This window comes from Polyodon spathula, chromosome 6, assembly GCF_017654505.1.
Source record: "Polyodon spathula isolate WHYD16114869_AA chromosome 6, ASM1765450v1, whole genome shotgun sequence".
In the NCBI taxonomy this organism is placed as follows: Eukaryota; Metazoa; Chordata; class Actinopteri; order Acipenseriformes; family Polyodontidae; genus Polyodon; species Polyodon spathula.
In genome coordinates this window covers 52,082,026-52,099,892 of record NC_054539.1, presented here as the reverse complement: position 1 = coordinate 52,099,892, position 17,867 = coordinate 52,082,026, and the positions used below count along the sequence as shown (strand labels likewise).

At 37.4% G+C, this 17,867-nt stretch overlaps 1 protein-coding gene across 1 annotated transcript in view; it reads left to right on the top strand.

The window, feature by feature from the left end:
* The first annotated feature begins 12,000 nt into the window (after window positions 1-12,000).
* LOC121317310 (discoidin, CUB and LCCL domain-containing protein 1-like) overlaps window positions 12,001-17,867 on the top strand; it is a 29,947-nt gene continuing 24,080 nt past the window's right edge. Inside the window, exons 1-2 of the mRNA XM_041253112.1 lie at window positions 12,001-12,288; window positions 16,269-16,487. Of these exons, the coding sequence (XP_041109046.1) occupies window positions 12,204-12,288; window positions 16,269-16,487 (304 nt within the window). The 5' untranslated portion in view covers window positions 12,001-12,203. The remainder of the gene's footprint in view (window positions 12,289-16,268; window positions 16,488-17,867) is intronic.

Sequence of the window (17,867 nt, the reverse complement as noted above, 5' to 3'; positions counted from 1 at the left end):
AACGGCAGAGCTTTGCTCTGCCACAAGGTCAAAAGGCTGTATGTTTGCATTTCACGATGTGCAAGTTTATACACCAGTCCCCCCCCCCCCCCCCCCCCCCCCCCAATATATACACTGATAGCGGTTTAGCCTACAGTACAATGTGAAGCAAGAAAGTACTGAAGAGGATACTGTTGTGTGCTTGCTTTAAATACATGTACATACATTTCAGTACCATTAGTTGTGTTCACAAGTTACTACAGACCTTAACATTGTGTTAAAACAATATGCAGATTTAAGCTTGTGGAATCTACATTATTTTCACATTTGATTGTGTTCCCTCATTTAAAGAGATTAACAGAATATGTAATAATTGTATTAAATGAGGTGTAGATGCATGCTGTCTTTGTGTGCATATACCAAGGACTCAACATATGTTATGTTGGCTGCACTTAGAGAATAAAGTTTGGAGACAAAATTGTGTTTCTAGTCTACCTATTCACTCTATACAGGAATGTAAATGAAGCAACCTTAATATGTACAGCTGATCCTGTCTCTAACGGTATAAAAGTGTAACTTAGTGGGACAAAGTGCCATTCGTTTCTCTTCAGGGAAGTCTAGTGGGTATATTTCCTGACTCCTCACATGAGATTGAAAAAGCCAAAGACAGTATCCGTTGCAATTATTGTAATTGTTCAAGAGTATAGCGACAATATTGATGTACAAAATATACAGAATATTAAAATGTTTGCACAAGTATTGTATACTGCACTGCATCCCTATGACAAAAATAAATAAATAAAAACCAAACAAACCAACCAACCAACCCGTGTGGACTTGGAGATAATGAGAACTACGCAAAGCGTGCCGCTTGTAAGAAATAGGTTTAGGGAGTCATCTCAATAGAATAAAAACAACATGCCACGATTTGATAACAGGTATTTACCATCATTTAAAATTAAAAATAAATAATAAATAAAATACAAATAGTAATGTTTTCGGCAGATCTTTAGTTTGTTTTTTTCGACCTGGATTTTACTTTTGTTTTCGTTAGGCTCAATCCAGAACACACTGCATTAGTAAAATGCAGTTGTTTTTTAGTAGAATGAGTACAATAAATAAACAATAAAATGAATAGCTTTTTTGTTACCACCCAACACATGCATGATCGATTAAGAATAGTCTAGAAACACTTTGAAAAGCAACTAGCTAACATGGCTGTAAGCGATCGCAAAAAACAAGTTATCGTTGTAATCTTAGTACAACCCATTGCACATAAAATATACCTTTAATTTAAAAAGTTATATTGACACCTTTAAAATGAGATCTCCAGCCACTCGAGGCCCTAATTAAGCGGGCTGATTGATTCGAAAGTAATGTGATTGACTACTGCACAAATTACGAACAAGACAAACCACAAAATCAATTAAGTCACATACATTTGCTGAATTGTGAAAAATAATAATAATACGCGTACCGCAAAATACACAGCACTGAAGCAACGTTTTATAAATCTGTGTAACGGATAAATTACACTGCACAACACATATACAATATACACATCTGATTTTGCTTGTTTGCAATGTGTACAGTAAACAAATAAAGAAACTTTAAAATGAATCACATCGCTCTTCCAGCGGTGATCAGAGGCACGCACCTATGAAAGAGACTTAAAACTTGCCATGATCTTATCAATAAAAATAAAAATTACAGGTATGTAAACATTTGTAGCAACACGCGGGGACGCAAAACTCCATATTTTTCGGATTTCTGTTTCACTTTAATTGTAGGTAAAAATAAATTAATAAATCATACCCAGTTTGCACTTCCATTCGTTACGCGGGTCTCAAATGTGCAGTTCTTGAAGGAACACGTTATAGCAAACGTATTTTCGTTTTTAAAAGGACGACTTGTATTTTGACTACCGCTTTCCGTCCAGGGACCTCACCTCCGTGGTCGTTTGCCAGGTCAAAGCATGTAACTAACTGAAAGCGAGTCAGTCAAAAAAGGAAGCACATGATTGACAGGAGAGGATCCAGTGAAGGGGTGGGGACAAAGGAGTGCAAGACAGGCTAAAAATATAACTTTCAACTGGAGATTGATTTAACCCAGAGTAGTACCGGATATTAAGTTTTAAAATGAAAATACAAGTTTGCAAAATCACGTGTTTCTTTCAAAACAGCACATTTGATACTTATGTGCCTGCCTTGTGGTAAAAATGTATGGAACTATTTTAGCTACAATTAGTTTAAGTATTAACTTGTCATCTCATGGTTTATAAGATATTCACAGTTGAAGTTAATATGATTGATTTTTTAATAGCCATTGGAAACAAACTTGAACTTTTTTTTATATATCTTGCTTGATTTAATGTTTTGAACTATTAACATTAAATACATGAAATAAATTTTAAAAAATGCATTTTTACTTACATTTATATTTTGCTTGATTTAAATGGGTTTATTGGAAACTACAAGAAAGTAGAGAGATATTCACATTTTGTAAGTGGTTATAAAATCAACCTGAAATTAACCTTGCGCTTTATTAGAACCCTTTTTGTTGTTTACACAATTAAACATGCACAATATGGATACTGGTATATAAGATAACTGTCTGAATTTGTGGTGTCACTGTACACATGCCATTAAAATGATCTTAAACAGCATATAGCGTTTAAAAGATAGCAATTACATTTTTAAATGGGAGTAGAAAAGCTGGTGTAGAACACCGAAACCCAGAAACCCTGTTTTATTGAGAGGATATGGAGTGATGTCAAATATTGTAGATTTGTGCTATGTTACAAAAAAAATGCAACAATCTTTTGAAGTAAATTTCACTTTTGCTCAAGGTCTCTTGAACAAAACGACGGCATTATGACAGTGCGTAGTTGTCATGAAAATTGCTATTTTCTGATTTCCATTACATGAGAGTAGATGTTGAACTTCATGCTGATTTGAACTCGGCTCTCGCCAAGATAAGCACCAACTAAGACGTAGCATTGCAGTAAACTGATGTGATCCATCTGCATCTCCATCCATTTGCGTTGTTTTCCATCTGATGATGTAGATATCCTTCTGTCTGGTGTTGATTGCTGAAGTGTAATGTTGGCTCCAGGGATCAGCTGATTTTTCCTCCCCAGCGCATCAGCACACACAACAGCTGCAATGCTGGCTCAGGGTATCAACCCAATGCGGCCTCCCCAGCGCATCAGCATGACAACGGTCTGGATTGAGCTAAGTAGGGTACATCTCTGGGGTCTTCAAGTGGGCACCTTCCATCCTCGGTGTTTCATTGACTAGCCCACGACACCTCAAGAGGTCTCAACAGTGATTCTGGCGTCCCAGCACCACCACCCTCCACCCCCGACTCAGCTCAGCCCAGCTTACTTACCTGTACATCAGCGTTGCTTTCTTTCTATTGTACTTGAGATCCCCATCCAGAATCTTTCCGTCTCAACCACAGCCAGTTGCTGCTCCTTTCTGCTGCTTCAGATAAGTTCTTCACTGTGCAACGCAACTCTTGGCCACTGAACCCGACATCTCTGAGAAAGCGGGTTGTGGAGTGTGCCACAAATCCTCGACAACCCACCTCCACTGGATAAACTCGGACTCTCCATCCTTGCTGTTCCGCTTCAGCAGCTAGTTGAGCATACCGAAGTTTCTTCCTCTCATATGCCTCATCCACAGCATCTTTCCATGGCACTGTTAACTCTACCAGATGAACAAGGCGTGCTGATCCAAACCATAAGACAATGTCTGGTCGAAGGTTAGTGGTGGCAATCTCAGCTGGAAAAATAAGCTGTTGACAAACATCTTGACTAAGATCTTTCAGTCTCTAGCAGCTTCCAGTTGTCCTGGGCGAGGCTTAGTTTTAATACCTTTTCTTGGTGGTTGCTCTCCTGGACGGAGAAATATGGTCTTTTGTGTGTAATACTTTGATGGAACTGGTGGCAACTTATTGGTCAGGTTATGCTTGTCTTCCAAAGCTAAGGCCAAACATCACTGCACCTTTTCATGGCACCAAGTAAACCGTCCTTGGCTAAGACCCACCTTACATCCTTAGTGTTGCAGGTGATGAGCACAAAGGACATGAGGGATCCTCACCCACCCAGAGGTTTAGGTTCTGTGGTGATGGGAGAACATCATATGCTGATCTGATGAGGAAACTGATCCTGCTGTGTTCCATAGGTCTTGTCAGCCGATCTTGCGTTGTTCCACACTCTCCCATCTCATCCATTCTCCCTGCTTGGCCTGGGAAATGGCCTTTACACACCTGATCCTATCCTCCTGCTTTTGCACCTCATTAACTACCAGCTTCCTCCGTTGAGCTGGGGTTGCCTTGTGCCATGTAGGAGGAGCTGAACTGAGACTAAAACCCCTTTTCCATGCTGAACTTGCCCCATAATATCTCAGATTCAAAGGGCAGCCTTAGCATCTTCCACAGCTTTCTTTGCTGTCCATTTTCTTCCAGTTTTCAACACAGGTGCTGCCTCCCTTACGCATTTGTCGCATGAATCTACTATTGTAATTTCCAGTTGGACTTTGGCGCACTTAAACTCCTCGGTTAGAGCAGAGATTAGTAGCTGCAGTATTCCTTTACCATAAAGTCCCTCTCTGGTGAGGCAGTGTGGAACTCCCAAACATTTCCTGACATATGAACTGATTAAAGCTTCCAGCTTCTCAACTGTTGTCAAGGAAACCTTGTACACTGTCAGTGGCCACAGCAGTCTTGGCAGTAGACCAGACTGAAAGCACCAGAGTTTCAGTTTGCCTGGTAAAGCGCTGCTGTCTATGCTCTTCAACCCTTCCACTGCTTGTTGTCTAACTTCTCCCACACAAAGATCCCCATCTCCCTAGACTTTTCACTGGCTTCTTGGACACTGTTGGTATTGCCTCAACCTTTTATCTACTACTTTACCTTTAATTATAGAGATGCTCCTTGATTTAGTGGGCTTGAATTGCATTCTGAACACAGTCCCTTATTGTGGCGCATGCACAGAAACATGGCTTGCAACTATCAAAGCTAGTATGACTGTATGTGGTTTGGGAATCCCCGTGTTAACGGGCCATAGTCAAGCCTTTCAGGTAAGAATCATATCGCAATGCCTAGCTGTGTATTAGTCAACAATGCATTCGCTTTTAAAACTAAACTGGAGAGGAGCATCTAATGTAGTTCTGGGGGTTTTTATGTTTGTTTTTTTTGTTTGTTTGTTTATTTTTACCGATAAGCACATTAAAGTGGAAACAAAGAAGCAAGCATTTATTTCAAAAAAATGGTGTTAACCTGCCCCAAATAAGTCTAATAATAATGTATTAGCATCAATGAGTTAAATCAACTTCCACAATACAATGTATTTATACAATTGCAAAGAGAAAACATCACTATATTTCCAATTGTGGATACAGGTTGCCTAAGGCCAGTTTAAGGATACTAAGATGTGTATATGCTTTTAATGCCAGTATAATATCACCTCATTTTGTTCCTTAATCTGTATTTTAAAAAATCATAAAATATATTTAAAAAATACGAAAACTGTAGTATAGTATGTGTACATGGTAAGACAAAAGATTCTTATGTAGGTGTTTTCTCTAGAGTTGGATTTAGCCAGGGCACTAGTTGCACTAGTTCAAATGAATGTCATGGTATCTTTAATGTTTGACAGGACTTAATGTCTCTTCTGTAGAACAGGCTCTCCAACAGCACAGTGCTCCCTTAGGCCATCTGTGGTACATATATATATATATATAATTCTACAGGAAAACCTAGAATATATAACCCATAGCTCATAAGAAATTCTGTACATTTTCAGTTCTGAAGAGATGGATTTAGTGCTATTTGAGATTACAATTAATTTTGTTCCTGCACTCTGTTTAAAAAAAAAAAACCCTCCTGTTATAGAGGTCAAAATGGTTCTAACTCCCCCTACACCCCCACCCCAGCTGTTAGATGAACACTGTAGCACTTGTTTGAGGGTTGATTGTATCAACCATTACCCCATAGTGTTAATGCATAGCAGGATTTTATTGAAGCATTTTACAGAATTTGGGAATCATTCTGGATTAAATCAGACTAATGAATTGTAATATATTCTTATGAGATATTTGTTAATATAACCACATAGATTTTAGCAAGACATTCAAAATGGTCTGCTTGGAAAAATGTAATCCCAGATGCCTGTTTACTCTCAAATTGCAAAAACACAACAGGAAGGGTGGCTTGATACTCATTGTAAGGCCTGTGTATTCAAAGAGTTTAATTGGGCGTGCACACTGTTTGATTGAAAGACAAAACTACCAATCAAATTAATTAACAATTTGAGGCATCGCCAATGGCTGCATAATCAGGGATTTAGTTTCCCCTTAAGTAAATAATTACATTGCCACCATTTGTGTGGTTTTATTTGTTAGGGCATTATGTTGGATTTTAATTCATACATTGTTCCCTTAGTATTGAATTCACTGATCAGCCTTTCTGTGTTACAGTCATCTGTTGTCAAAGCTTGTCATAGCATTCTGCAATTAGCATTATTATCAGAAAATGCTTGGGGTAATACTATTGTATATTGGTGTTGGCTGGGGAGTGAAACACAATATTTAGTAGTAATGTGTGGATATCCTTGTGTTTTGTTTTGTTTTATTACCTTTTTAAATGCTATGGTGATTTCTACTTTTCACATAACACCCCCTGGTGGTAGAATGTTGCAGCTGTATTTGTTTGATAAGGATGTTAGGAGTACATCACACAGAGGTGGAATGTTGAAATCCATATTGGCATTCTTAATAATAGGAGGTAGAGAACATAGCACTCTGACACTGCATGGATGAATGACTGCAGAATTTGCCTACAAAAGATTTCTTATTTAAAACCCTTGAATTGTCTTTTTTATTATTATTTTATGTGATCCAAAAACAAAATTCTGGATTAAACTTGTGTACATTTTTTTTTTTTTTTAACGTGAAAAGCCTCCCAGAAATCAGCTCCACTCATTTTATTAAAAATCATCTTCATGGAAAGATCAGCCACCACTTTCTTTACCTCCCTCAGAATACCTACAGTAAGGTAGGAAGATGCACATCCCACCAGGAGACATAGTGGAGGTGATGTGTATAAATCAAGATTGTTATAAAACTTGCTAAGGACTGATTGTATTTCTGTATGTGATTTTAGAGTTTGGTCTATATCTGGAGAACTGCTTGCCAATGGTTAAATGTGCTAAGGACCTTCTTTAGTACTAATTATTGGTATTAACCTGGGGTAAATGGATACTGTCTATCTGTCAGCAATTCAATCAAATGACTATCATTGTATGTTTATCTGTTTTTACTAGCCTGCTTCTTTATTATTTCATCTGTATTCATGGTCAGAAATCTTTGCAGTCAGCATGGCTCTCTATTTAATAGCGAGCATTGTAATGTGATCACTATGTTTATCAGTGTATGGTATCCAGCAAAGAAATCAAGGTGATGGCTAGTTCCCATAAGAGAATAGAACCTCATAAGAACCAACCCGTAGCATGAACGAGGGTGTTTCAATCATTTGTAAACTCATCGATTAAGTTTTTGTCCTGGTGTGTTGCCATGGAGATACGAAGTCTCACACACCTTAATGTATACAAGTGTAAACGGGAGGCTCAGCAGATAAGAATCTTTAAATCCAATTGACCGTAAGACAATGCAGATCAAAGTTGTAAGTGTAAACACACTATTGGTGTCCTCTGAGCTGCCTGTCACTCCCAAGTAACTGCTGTAAGCTCGTAAGTGGTTCAGGGAATTTTTTGTCATTTTCACTGATCGGCATCAGAGCTGCAGAAAGGTAAACAGCTTACACTTTAGTTAAGGTGTACGTTATAAGTTGTCATACACAAAATACTGTATCGACAACTTACTAACTATGCTATTAACTGGTTAGAAATACTTATGTTTTGCTATAACATGTCATGAGAATGTTATAAAATATATTTGATGTATGCGTTCGGTTATTAAGGGCACTGTTGCCCCAATAATGAACAGACTTCCTTGTTCAATTGAAATCATGGGACAATGAGATTTTACAACTCTGCTGGCCCCCAAAAATAATGCAGACATTGTAAAATGTAAGGATAATATAAACATAAACCCTTCCAATTAAACTTGGAGCTTATTCTTTAACAGACAGTCTGAGACATAAAAGAGTAAGACACATGACACACCCAGTTTGTAAGCTGACTAACAGATAGAGGTAATAGACATACAGAGCTTGATTCCTAAACTGTCTGTAAATTGCATTTCTACTAACAATGATACAACAGTGTTTCCGATTTTGTTTTCAAGCAATTCTCAGACTTCTTTGCTATCAGTAAACGCTCGATTCACAATCCCAGAGAAACATTCTCTTCCCCAGTCAAGTTTTGTAAAGCTGCAGTCTTTTCTGCTGCCAGTAGGTGGCTCCATGATGCTCTACTTCTACTATCAAATCATCTGTGGTTCCCATATATGCCTATATTCAGTAGCAATTGTTGCACTGGCACTGACGTAATTGTAATGTATGTCCACGAACATTAACCTTGCATTATGGCTATTTGTACCATTATCAGTTAACACATTTCAAGGTATTCTAATATATCCTCATGTGACTTGGCGCAGGTTGGTTGAGAAAATGTAATAGATTTTTGTACTAAAGTATGTTTGTTGTAGAATTAAATCATAATGCTCTATAAACTCTTGCTGAGCCCTTGGTGAGGCTAGTGTTTTAAAAAAACATATCAAAATGTAATATTTGTTTGATTCTAGTCACCAAACATTTATACAAAAACATTTCACTTGTCTAAGTATATTGATATGAGCTGCCTTTTTCATCGCTGTGTTGAGAAACATTTTCTACGTGTTTTTAAACAGAAATAAATCAGTTCGGGATTCTATATGTAAGATCAATGTTTGCTTTCTGGATTCCCAACAGGTAATTTATGCATTCTTCTTTATATTTTGTTAGACAAATGTGTTAGTGAGAAATAAAACAACCTCTAATGTACTTTACATAGAAGTGACAAGTATCGCCCCAGCATGAAGTCTTTTCACTTGAATACCTTAACTACAATATGTTAATAAGGATCTGGTAGAGACTGTACCACTTGGAATAATGCTATGTTAACATATTGAATTACATACCGCTTTGTATTTTTCCATACTTAACAAAAAACTGACAACAATTAAAAAATGTGACATTTTGAAATCCAAAATAAGAACATAAGAAAGTTTACAGACAAGAGGAGGCCATTCGGCTCATCTTCCTCGTTGGTTGTTAGTAGCTTATTGATCCCAGAATCTCATCAAGCAGCTTTTTGAAGGATCCCAGGGTGTCAGCTTCAACAACATTACTGGGGAGTTGGTTCCAGACTAGGATTTTGAATGCTTGAATCAGATCGCCAAGTATTCTTTGTTCAAGACTGAATAGATTCAGTTATTTCAGCCTGTCTGCACATGACATGCCTTTTAAACCAGGAATAATTCTGGTCGCTCTTCTTTTCACTCTTTCTAGAGCAGCAATATCCTTTTGTAGCGAGCGAACCAAAACTGTACATAGGCCAGCTGGAAAAACATGAACAGTTACATGCATTCCAGTGCCACAGATAGGAAGTGACTATGGGCCACCTCTCCCCAAAACAAACGTGGCCGCCAAACCATGAATGGAAAATTATAATAAATGATTAACGCACCCCACAGTGGAGCACTGCCACCTACCCCCTAAATATTGAAAAATTTATGGAAATGAAAGCTGAGACACGGCCCATCCCTCAGCGCATGACTGCGCTGGAGGAAGGAGCCCAGCCTCTCCAGCCCGACCACTCACCCCGCAGACCTAAATACAAACTGCTCAGCACTCAGGTAAGGAAAAAAACCCTACTCACATATTTTTTATTTTTTAGAGGGAAAGCTCAGGGAATCTGTGGCTGAAGGCAGCCCTTCCTCCAGGCTCTAAGCGGTTGACTCCCGTTTCGGCCTCCCAGCGCTTGACTGAGCGGCTGAAAACAAAAGAAGCGACATGGGAGAATAACACACAGAACCTTTATTCTCTTGCTGATGACATGTTGGTTAGGGGTGGATTCTCTTTGCGGAAAAGCACCCAAGGTTACAATTCTAGATGAGAATGTGACTAGGCATTGTAAAGTTTTAACATTACTTCCCTTATTTAAATTCAACACTTTTCACTACATATCTGAGCATTTTGTTGGCTTTTTTATAGCTTCCCCACATTGTCTAGAGGAAGACATTTCTGAGTCAACATGAACTCCTAGATCTTTTTCATAGATTCCTTCTTCAATTTCAGTATCTCCAATATGGTATTTATAATGGACATTTTTATTGTCTGTGTGCAGTACCTTACACTGCCCAGTTCTGAGTGCTGTCTAGATCATATTGAATGAGCTTTGGTGTTGCAACAGTTTTGATACTCTTATTTTTGTGTCCTCTGCAAATTTAACAAGTTTGCTTATTATACCAGAATCTAAGTCATTAATGTAGATTAATGTAGATCCCTGTGGTGCTCCACTGGTTACCTTGCTCCATTTTGAGGTTTCTCCTCTAATCAGTACTCTCTGTTTTCTGAGTGTTTTATACTACTGTACATTATGGCTTCCGGCAGACTTCTGCAATATCGTTCTGTAAATTCTTTGATTACATGATGTTAAATAAAGCCTCTAAATTATGTTAATCTAGGTTATTATTATTATTATTATTATTATTATTATTATTATTATTATTATTATTATTATTATTATTATGTCTCCTCTCAATCCATTATAAATACCTCCAAGTTCTAAGTTTGTGTCAGGCTCCCTGAGAAAGATATGTTCTAACCATGTTCGAAAACGTTGGGACCGAGCTGGTCTATGAGTCTATACATATATAGATATAGAAGATATATATATATATATATATATATATATATATATATATATATATATATATATATATATATATATATATATATATATATATATATGTATATATATATATATATATATATATATATATATATATATATATATATATATATATATATATATATATATATATATATATATATATATATGATGCAAAACTTTTCGCCATAGCTAACGGACCGGGCTGTTCGACTGAACAAGCACAACATGCCACAGCAGAAATCTGAACAGTTTCTCCAAATCAGGTTGTCGAGTTCTCTTCGTGGCGTTCTCGAAATTACGCCTTTAATATCGTCTCTCAACTGAGCAATCACATGACCTTAACACTGACCTATTGACAGACCGCTCACTCTGCGTCCCGCCCTCCATATAGATAACACACTCACACAGTGAGTAGTTTTTCGAGATTTACGTAAATTTACAGTATAATCGTAAATCTCGAAAAACTACTCACTTCTAAATTTTTTGTAGTCATTTTTGTATTATTTTAGTACAAATACATGTTAATTTGGATTCATATGTTGTTTTTTTCTGACTTTATGTGAACGAAAAGACACAAAAGCGCCCGTTTTCTCATTGAAAATAGTGATATTTCAAAATATCACTGTCCTGGTCACAAAAGCAAAGTTTGTGGGGAATAATAGCCATTTTCTATACTTTTGAGGCATAAGCAATTAGGAAATAACACTTACTACCCAGGAACAAAAATTGTGTTACATAGTGTAATCTGTCAACTGTGATTGCGAATTTGTGCTTTGATTGACCTTTTTTTCTAATCCCTGAGACGTGATGAATATCAATGAATTATTATTATTATTATTATTATTATTATTATTATTATTATTATTATTATTATTAAGATGAGTGTGCATAAGTTTGTTTTTAATGGAATTGGAGGCGGTAAGAGGGTATGCATTCTGAACGGGGCACATCTCTCCAGTGGTTGGAGGAGGGGGGTGTAAAAAATCTTGGGGGGGTTAAACTAAATGAATTCACTGTTGCTGTGTGGGAAGGAGTTTGTGATTCCCAGCCCTCTTTTACATCGAAACTATGCTGTCGAACGACCTGACGTGACCGCTGGGTGCCGCCTGCGTGTGAAATCTGGAACACTTCATTCAGAAACCCGGTTGAAGTCGTTGGCAGCAAGGTAGAAACAGCAGAGCCGCGAGAACCGTATTAGTAACGGCTAATAAAAACAAAAGACTTAGAAGCAGAAGACAAAATGGAAAAATAAAAGCTTTTTACACGTTCTGATAAACTTTAACAAACTGCACAGCACTTTAGAGGAGGTTAAAACTCAAACAAAATGTCAGGAAGGAGCCAACTTTACGGGTTCCTTTCTTTTTTCATTGGACTTTCTGCGCCTCTGCTTTCGTCTGCTGAGAAGCTGGGTGAGTGTGTTTGAACTGAAAGATTAATGTTAAGCTTTAACCATTAATTTGGAAGCTTTAACCACTTACAGAACAGGCTATATTAAAACGTTCAGCAATTGGTGGAATACTGTCTTTTTTTTCTTTTTCGTAATGTGCAGTGCAGAGAATACATTCATAAAAATACTGGTAGTCATTTGTGTTTAGTTTGTTAGCGATGGTAAATCCTGTGGTTTAGAACCAGTAGTTTGGGGACTTCAGTACGACAGAATTTAGAATAGCCAGCTTCTTGGCCAATTTGTATGTAAATATTTCAGTTGTTCCAGCAGTTTACAGGATAAACCATTTACTAGTACTATTATTACCACAATTCACAGCATGCGCACGATTTATAATACACCATGATAAAGTGGTAGTTTATTATTTTTTTTGTTCTCACTCAATTGCTTCAGGAGACCTCTAACAAGATTAGAACTCCCAAGTAATCAGTCGTCCCCCCCCCCCATAAAAGAGATCATAAATGATTGCTCTACTGTATTGCTGTGAATGACAAAAAGAGTTGTAAACGGCGTCAGAAAAAAAATGAAGGGAATCAACAAACTGTTTAGTAACTAGAAGTGTTTTGTTTTGGTGTTCTGATCTTCTGGGATGTGCTGTGGTGGTTTGTCAGAATTTTCTGTTATCTCTTGTTACAAGTGACAGATTAATTTGCTAAAATAACTACTTGATTGAAAGTGTTTGTGGTGACAAGTGACATAACAAACAAATAACTTATCCTTATAAGAGTTTGGCTGAAACTCATTGCACTAAATCTCACACATAATAAAAAAAAACCCTTATAGTTAATATGTTGTTGGCAGTTGATATGCAAAGCAATACTCACAGTTTATGACAACGAGTGCTGATATTTAACATTTTCTTTACCAGTAATTAACCTATTGCTTTAAGATGTGGCAGGATTTTATTCTCACTTCAATTCAGTTTTCAGCAGCCCTCAGGAATACCTCTTAGGTGTAGATGCTAGGGAGAGTGCTTTAGCATGTGTGACACTTTTAACAAGGCAGTTGTTATTCAAACTACTCCTGATGCACACAGAGCAGTCTATATTGGTGCTCCTGGATAAGGTGCCTGGGTTGACAGTAATCAGATAACGACAGGCCTTTCTGTTTGTTCTGACAACCCTTATGAACTGTTTTTCAATCAATTACAAATCATGCCAAGTTATTTTTTCTAGTATTGTGTTACAGACCAGGTTGCCATGTACTGGTATTCAGTTTAAATTGATCAAAAGAACTTGCCATAACACTGCCTGCTAAGGGCTTCCTGTTTAAACTGTTCTGGGATTTTCAGTGATTACCTTAAAGTATGTTTAAACATTGCCTATAGATTCAGCATTCACTCGGTTCCCAGAAAATGATAATTAACAATTTGTGCAGTGTTGGTTATGTAATTAGGCACCTGTCAATGAACACTACTTCTAGTAGGATCTTGTAATGGCAAGATTCAGCTTGTATGTATTGCATACTGTCTGTCAGGGATGCTTTTAACATAACAAGAGTCAGGTGAAAGACAGTGCTCATGTACAAAACATGTCAAACATCACAGATGTTTTTCTTGTTTTTCTTTTTTTTTTTTTTTTTGTCAAATCCTAAACCCATCAAGTGGGGTTTCGTACTTCATTACAAAAAACAAAACAAAAATTTCCTGCTCTACCACCATGTGAAAACTGCTGTCAGAGTTAGTGACAGGGTTTTACACAGGTGCATTGGAATGACAATGAAGGGCAGCCCTGGTGCACTTCTGCTCATGCCGCATTTCGTTTAAATATGAAGCTCTGAAAATGACTGGCCCTTGCTTTGTCGGCAGTTCTGAACAATGTGTCTAAGCACCGTGTGTTAATGCATGCCCACTGCGCTCATGCTCAGTGGTTTGGTGACCTGGCAGGGTTTCTTTATCCTCAAGCTAAATCTCTTTATTACTGTTCTGATATTGGCATTTTCCTTCCATGCTGTTACGGCATTGGACAGTAGTGGGCAAAGCAGTATCGATTACTGAACTAGAAGCAGGCCCTTTTGTGAAATTGCTTCTACTTGACTTTTGTTATAATTTTATCTTCACATTTAGGAATAAATGTTTAAAGTTTTTGGATTAACAACATCGTGGCAACATGAAAACAACTCCCAAAAACGTTCCTCTGTGTTTTATAGAGTGTTACAGAGCTTCTGTGCACTACTGTTTACAACTTAACTGTAGAAATGCATTTGTATTGTATGGATACTCAAATACGACAATTCAGTACTCAAGTTCATTTGCAAAGTGGCTAGATAGAAGTTTAATGCGAGTGCACCGTAAAGTTAGTTAGCTGAGCAGAGTGTGCTGTGAGTCAGCTTCTAATGGAAGTAAAGCAGATGTCTGGAAATTTGTTTCAAACACTCCATACTATATGAACAGTACTGGGTTGTTTGTTACATGCCCCCCTGCACTGTTTACAAGAAGCACATTACTTTACCTTTGCTGTCGCCTGTGTTGTTCATATTGCAGCATTTATTTCAGATATGTTTTTATTCACACATAGTAGGTCAGTGAACGAGGGAGTTAAAAAAAAAAAATTTCAACTTTCTCTGGAACTTTAACCAGGAGAACGATTGTTCTAAACAGTTCAGTGTACTCGGATCTTGCTTCCTCTAGCAACAAGGCTGGGCCCTTATTAAAATGAGTGGTGTATTGTGGGAGCAGAAACACGTTGTGTTACTGTAGCTTTTATTAGGCAGCTTTATAGTAAAATTACAATGACGTTGACGCTTAAATATGAATAAGAATGATGCTCCTCTGACAGTGAAGATAATAGCCGTAATATAAGTTATACTGTTAAACGCGTTGTGTCTTTACTGTCCTTCTGCTCTTTGCCAAGCTTTTTCTTTTTTCTGTGTCTGGAGAGCTGTGTTACGTTTATGTTTCAGCTGTGAGAATCCACCTGTGTACAAAGCTATTTTTTTTTTTTTATACCAGTTACGTGGAACCAATAAGGAATATTCTCATCACATAAAATTAATGAGAGAAACCATGGTAGGACTGTACAACACTACCCTGGGATACCACATAGTGTCTCAAATACAATAAACAGCTAATTTTTAAATAAACTAGAAATACAAACAAATTGGAGCAATATGCTGACTTTTAGAACTTGCCACTTGCAGCTTCCCTATTACTGATTACTATGACCCAGCAAATTCTGTCCTTTGTGTTGCTTGTCTCTGGAGGGAAGAAGTCTTAATTATTTTTGTCTGTCCATGTTAAGTGGGGTGGGGGGGAACGGCAGACAGCTGTGTTGTGATGGGTGCGATTGAAATATTCTGAGACATTTTTTAATGAAATTGATTAAATTAGAATGAGATTACACTTGAAGTCGCATACCTGTACTTGGCTTTTCTTTGTTATTTTATATTTTTTTTAAACATGCGTTCGAATTGGGAGTACTGTAAAACCCTTGAATATATAAGACGGTTAACGTAAAAGGCCCATTCTGATATGGAAAATACGTGTAATCACAAGCCTTGTAATTCACATTACGCATGTGATTTATAATCGCCATCAATCACATCTGCTTGCTTTTTGAAAGACTTTTAATGTATTGATTTACCTAATATGTGCTGGCCCACTACCAGAAAATCTTTCCCTTGGGCATCTCCGGGCATAAACAGAAACTTGTTGCTTGCTAGCAAATTTCACTTAATCTGTACATTCTGGCAGCTTAATAGCCTTCTAGATATTTTTCATCAAATAACTGACATCAGTTTGCCCTGAATGCATAAAGAAGAGAAACACCTGTTTTACTTAACCTAATTTTGTTGCCGTTTCTAAAAGCAAAAGCAGACATTGCTGTCTTCTGCCTCATCTGATGATCTGCATATATAATTTTTATAGCAGTGTTTGAAAAAAAAAAAAAAAAAAAAAAAAGCTTAATGCAGTAAGTCTTTTTACCCCCCATTGTTTTGACACAGGGGATGGATGTGGACACTCTGTTCTGGGTCAAGAAAGTGGAGTCCTGACTTCCAAGAACTATCCCGGAACATACCCAAATCACACATGGTGTAAATGGAAGATTCAAGTGCCGGAAGGAAAGACTATCATCCTGAAGTTTGGTGACCTGGATATTGAAGCACAGCACTGTGAATCTGACTATGTTAAAGTCTTTAAAGGAACACAGACTTTTGGAAATGGTAAGCAGACCAGAAAACAAATATACCAATATGTTGCTGTCTGGTTGATTTGATCACCGGTATGAGCCACAACTGGATTTATTTAGAGCATTTTACAGTACCAGGGAATCTTCCTGGGTTGTATCAACTTGTTTTTAGGCTTAATTTCCAGACAACCATGGATAGGTGGTTGATGCTATCCAAGTTGATTCTCCAGTGCTGCAAAATGTTCTAACAAATCTTGAAATGACTCACTCCGACAAGCTACAGCTTGATAAAACGAAACCCTTTGGGCTGAAAAAGTTAAAATAATTCTATTTAATAATCTGTTCATTAATAGGTCTGAAATCAAGCAGTGCTGTCTCTTTCTAAATGCTTCCTGTCAAGTTAGTGATGTGTCAAAGCATGGTTTTCAGCATGTCTGTTTTGCAGATACAACCATGAATGCAGTTTGTGCAATTACAGATTGGCAGGTGAACGTTACATTACAGTTTCCAAGGTGACCGTGATTTAGCCATTTCAGCTGAAACTTGATATATGCTTGTCTTTGTCTAGACAAGTAAAACCTTTGATAACATACTGGCATATCTCGGGCTAATAAATACCTTGTACTCTGTTTGAGCTGATTCAAATTTAACAGCAGTTTGAAAAATCTTCTCCATCCTAACCAAAATATTTGCAGTGGTAGGCTGTGTTGTTTAGAACTGGGCTAGCATTCATTCTCTAAGCTTATTTTTCCGCTTAGTGCCGTATTTTGAAGCAAATACAACATTGATAACTGATAAAATGATGTTGTTGCCTTTTGACTGCACTTTCTTCAAAACAGGGCTCTCACGCTTACTTGTATGTGTTGTTCTGAACGGAAGGGTTTCACTTCAACCCACCTTTAGAAGAACACTGATGCTTGAATTGTGAAAGCCCGGGAAAAACGTCTTGCATAAAACAAAAAAAAAAGCTAAAAATGAGCGCTGAAAAATGAAATGACTATAAACTGAAAAATAATCCCTAAACTTAATTTCATAAAAGCCGGGAAGGGGGGGGAATAACGTTCATGTTATTCCTTATAGAATCAAACAACATCCTACAATCTGGTCACCTGTGGCTACACTGTAGTGATCTACTGTCTTAACCTGGCATTTGTTAATGTGCTTGCACAAAGGAGGCAACACAAATAATTACCCCAAACCCATACTCTAATGAAGTATCTTTTTAAATAGTAGGGGAGCTGGAGGTAGACTTTGTGTTATACATTTGCGTCAGGGCTTAAGGCTAAGAATGTTTAAATAAATGCATGGGCTTGTCAGGGAACCTGTTATTAATCGGGTGGATCAGTGGGACACTCTTTGGCATACTAAAAAGCAAAAGCCTTTCGATAGTCAGTTTCGTAACACATACTAGTGA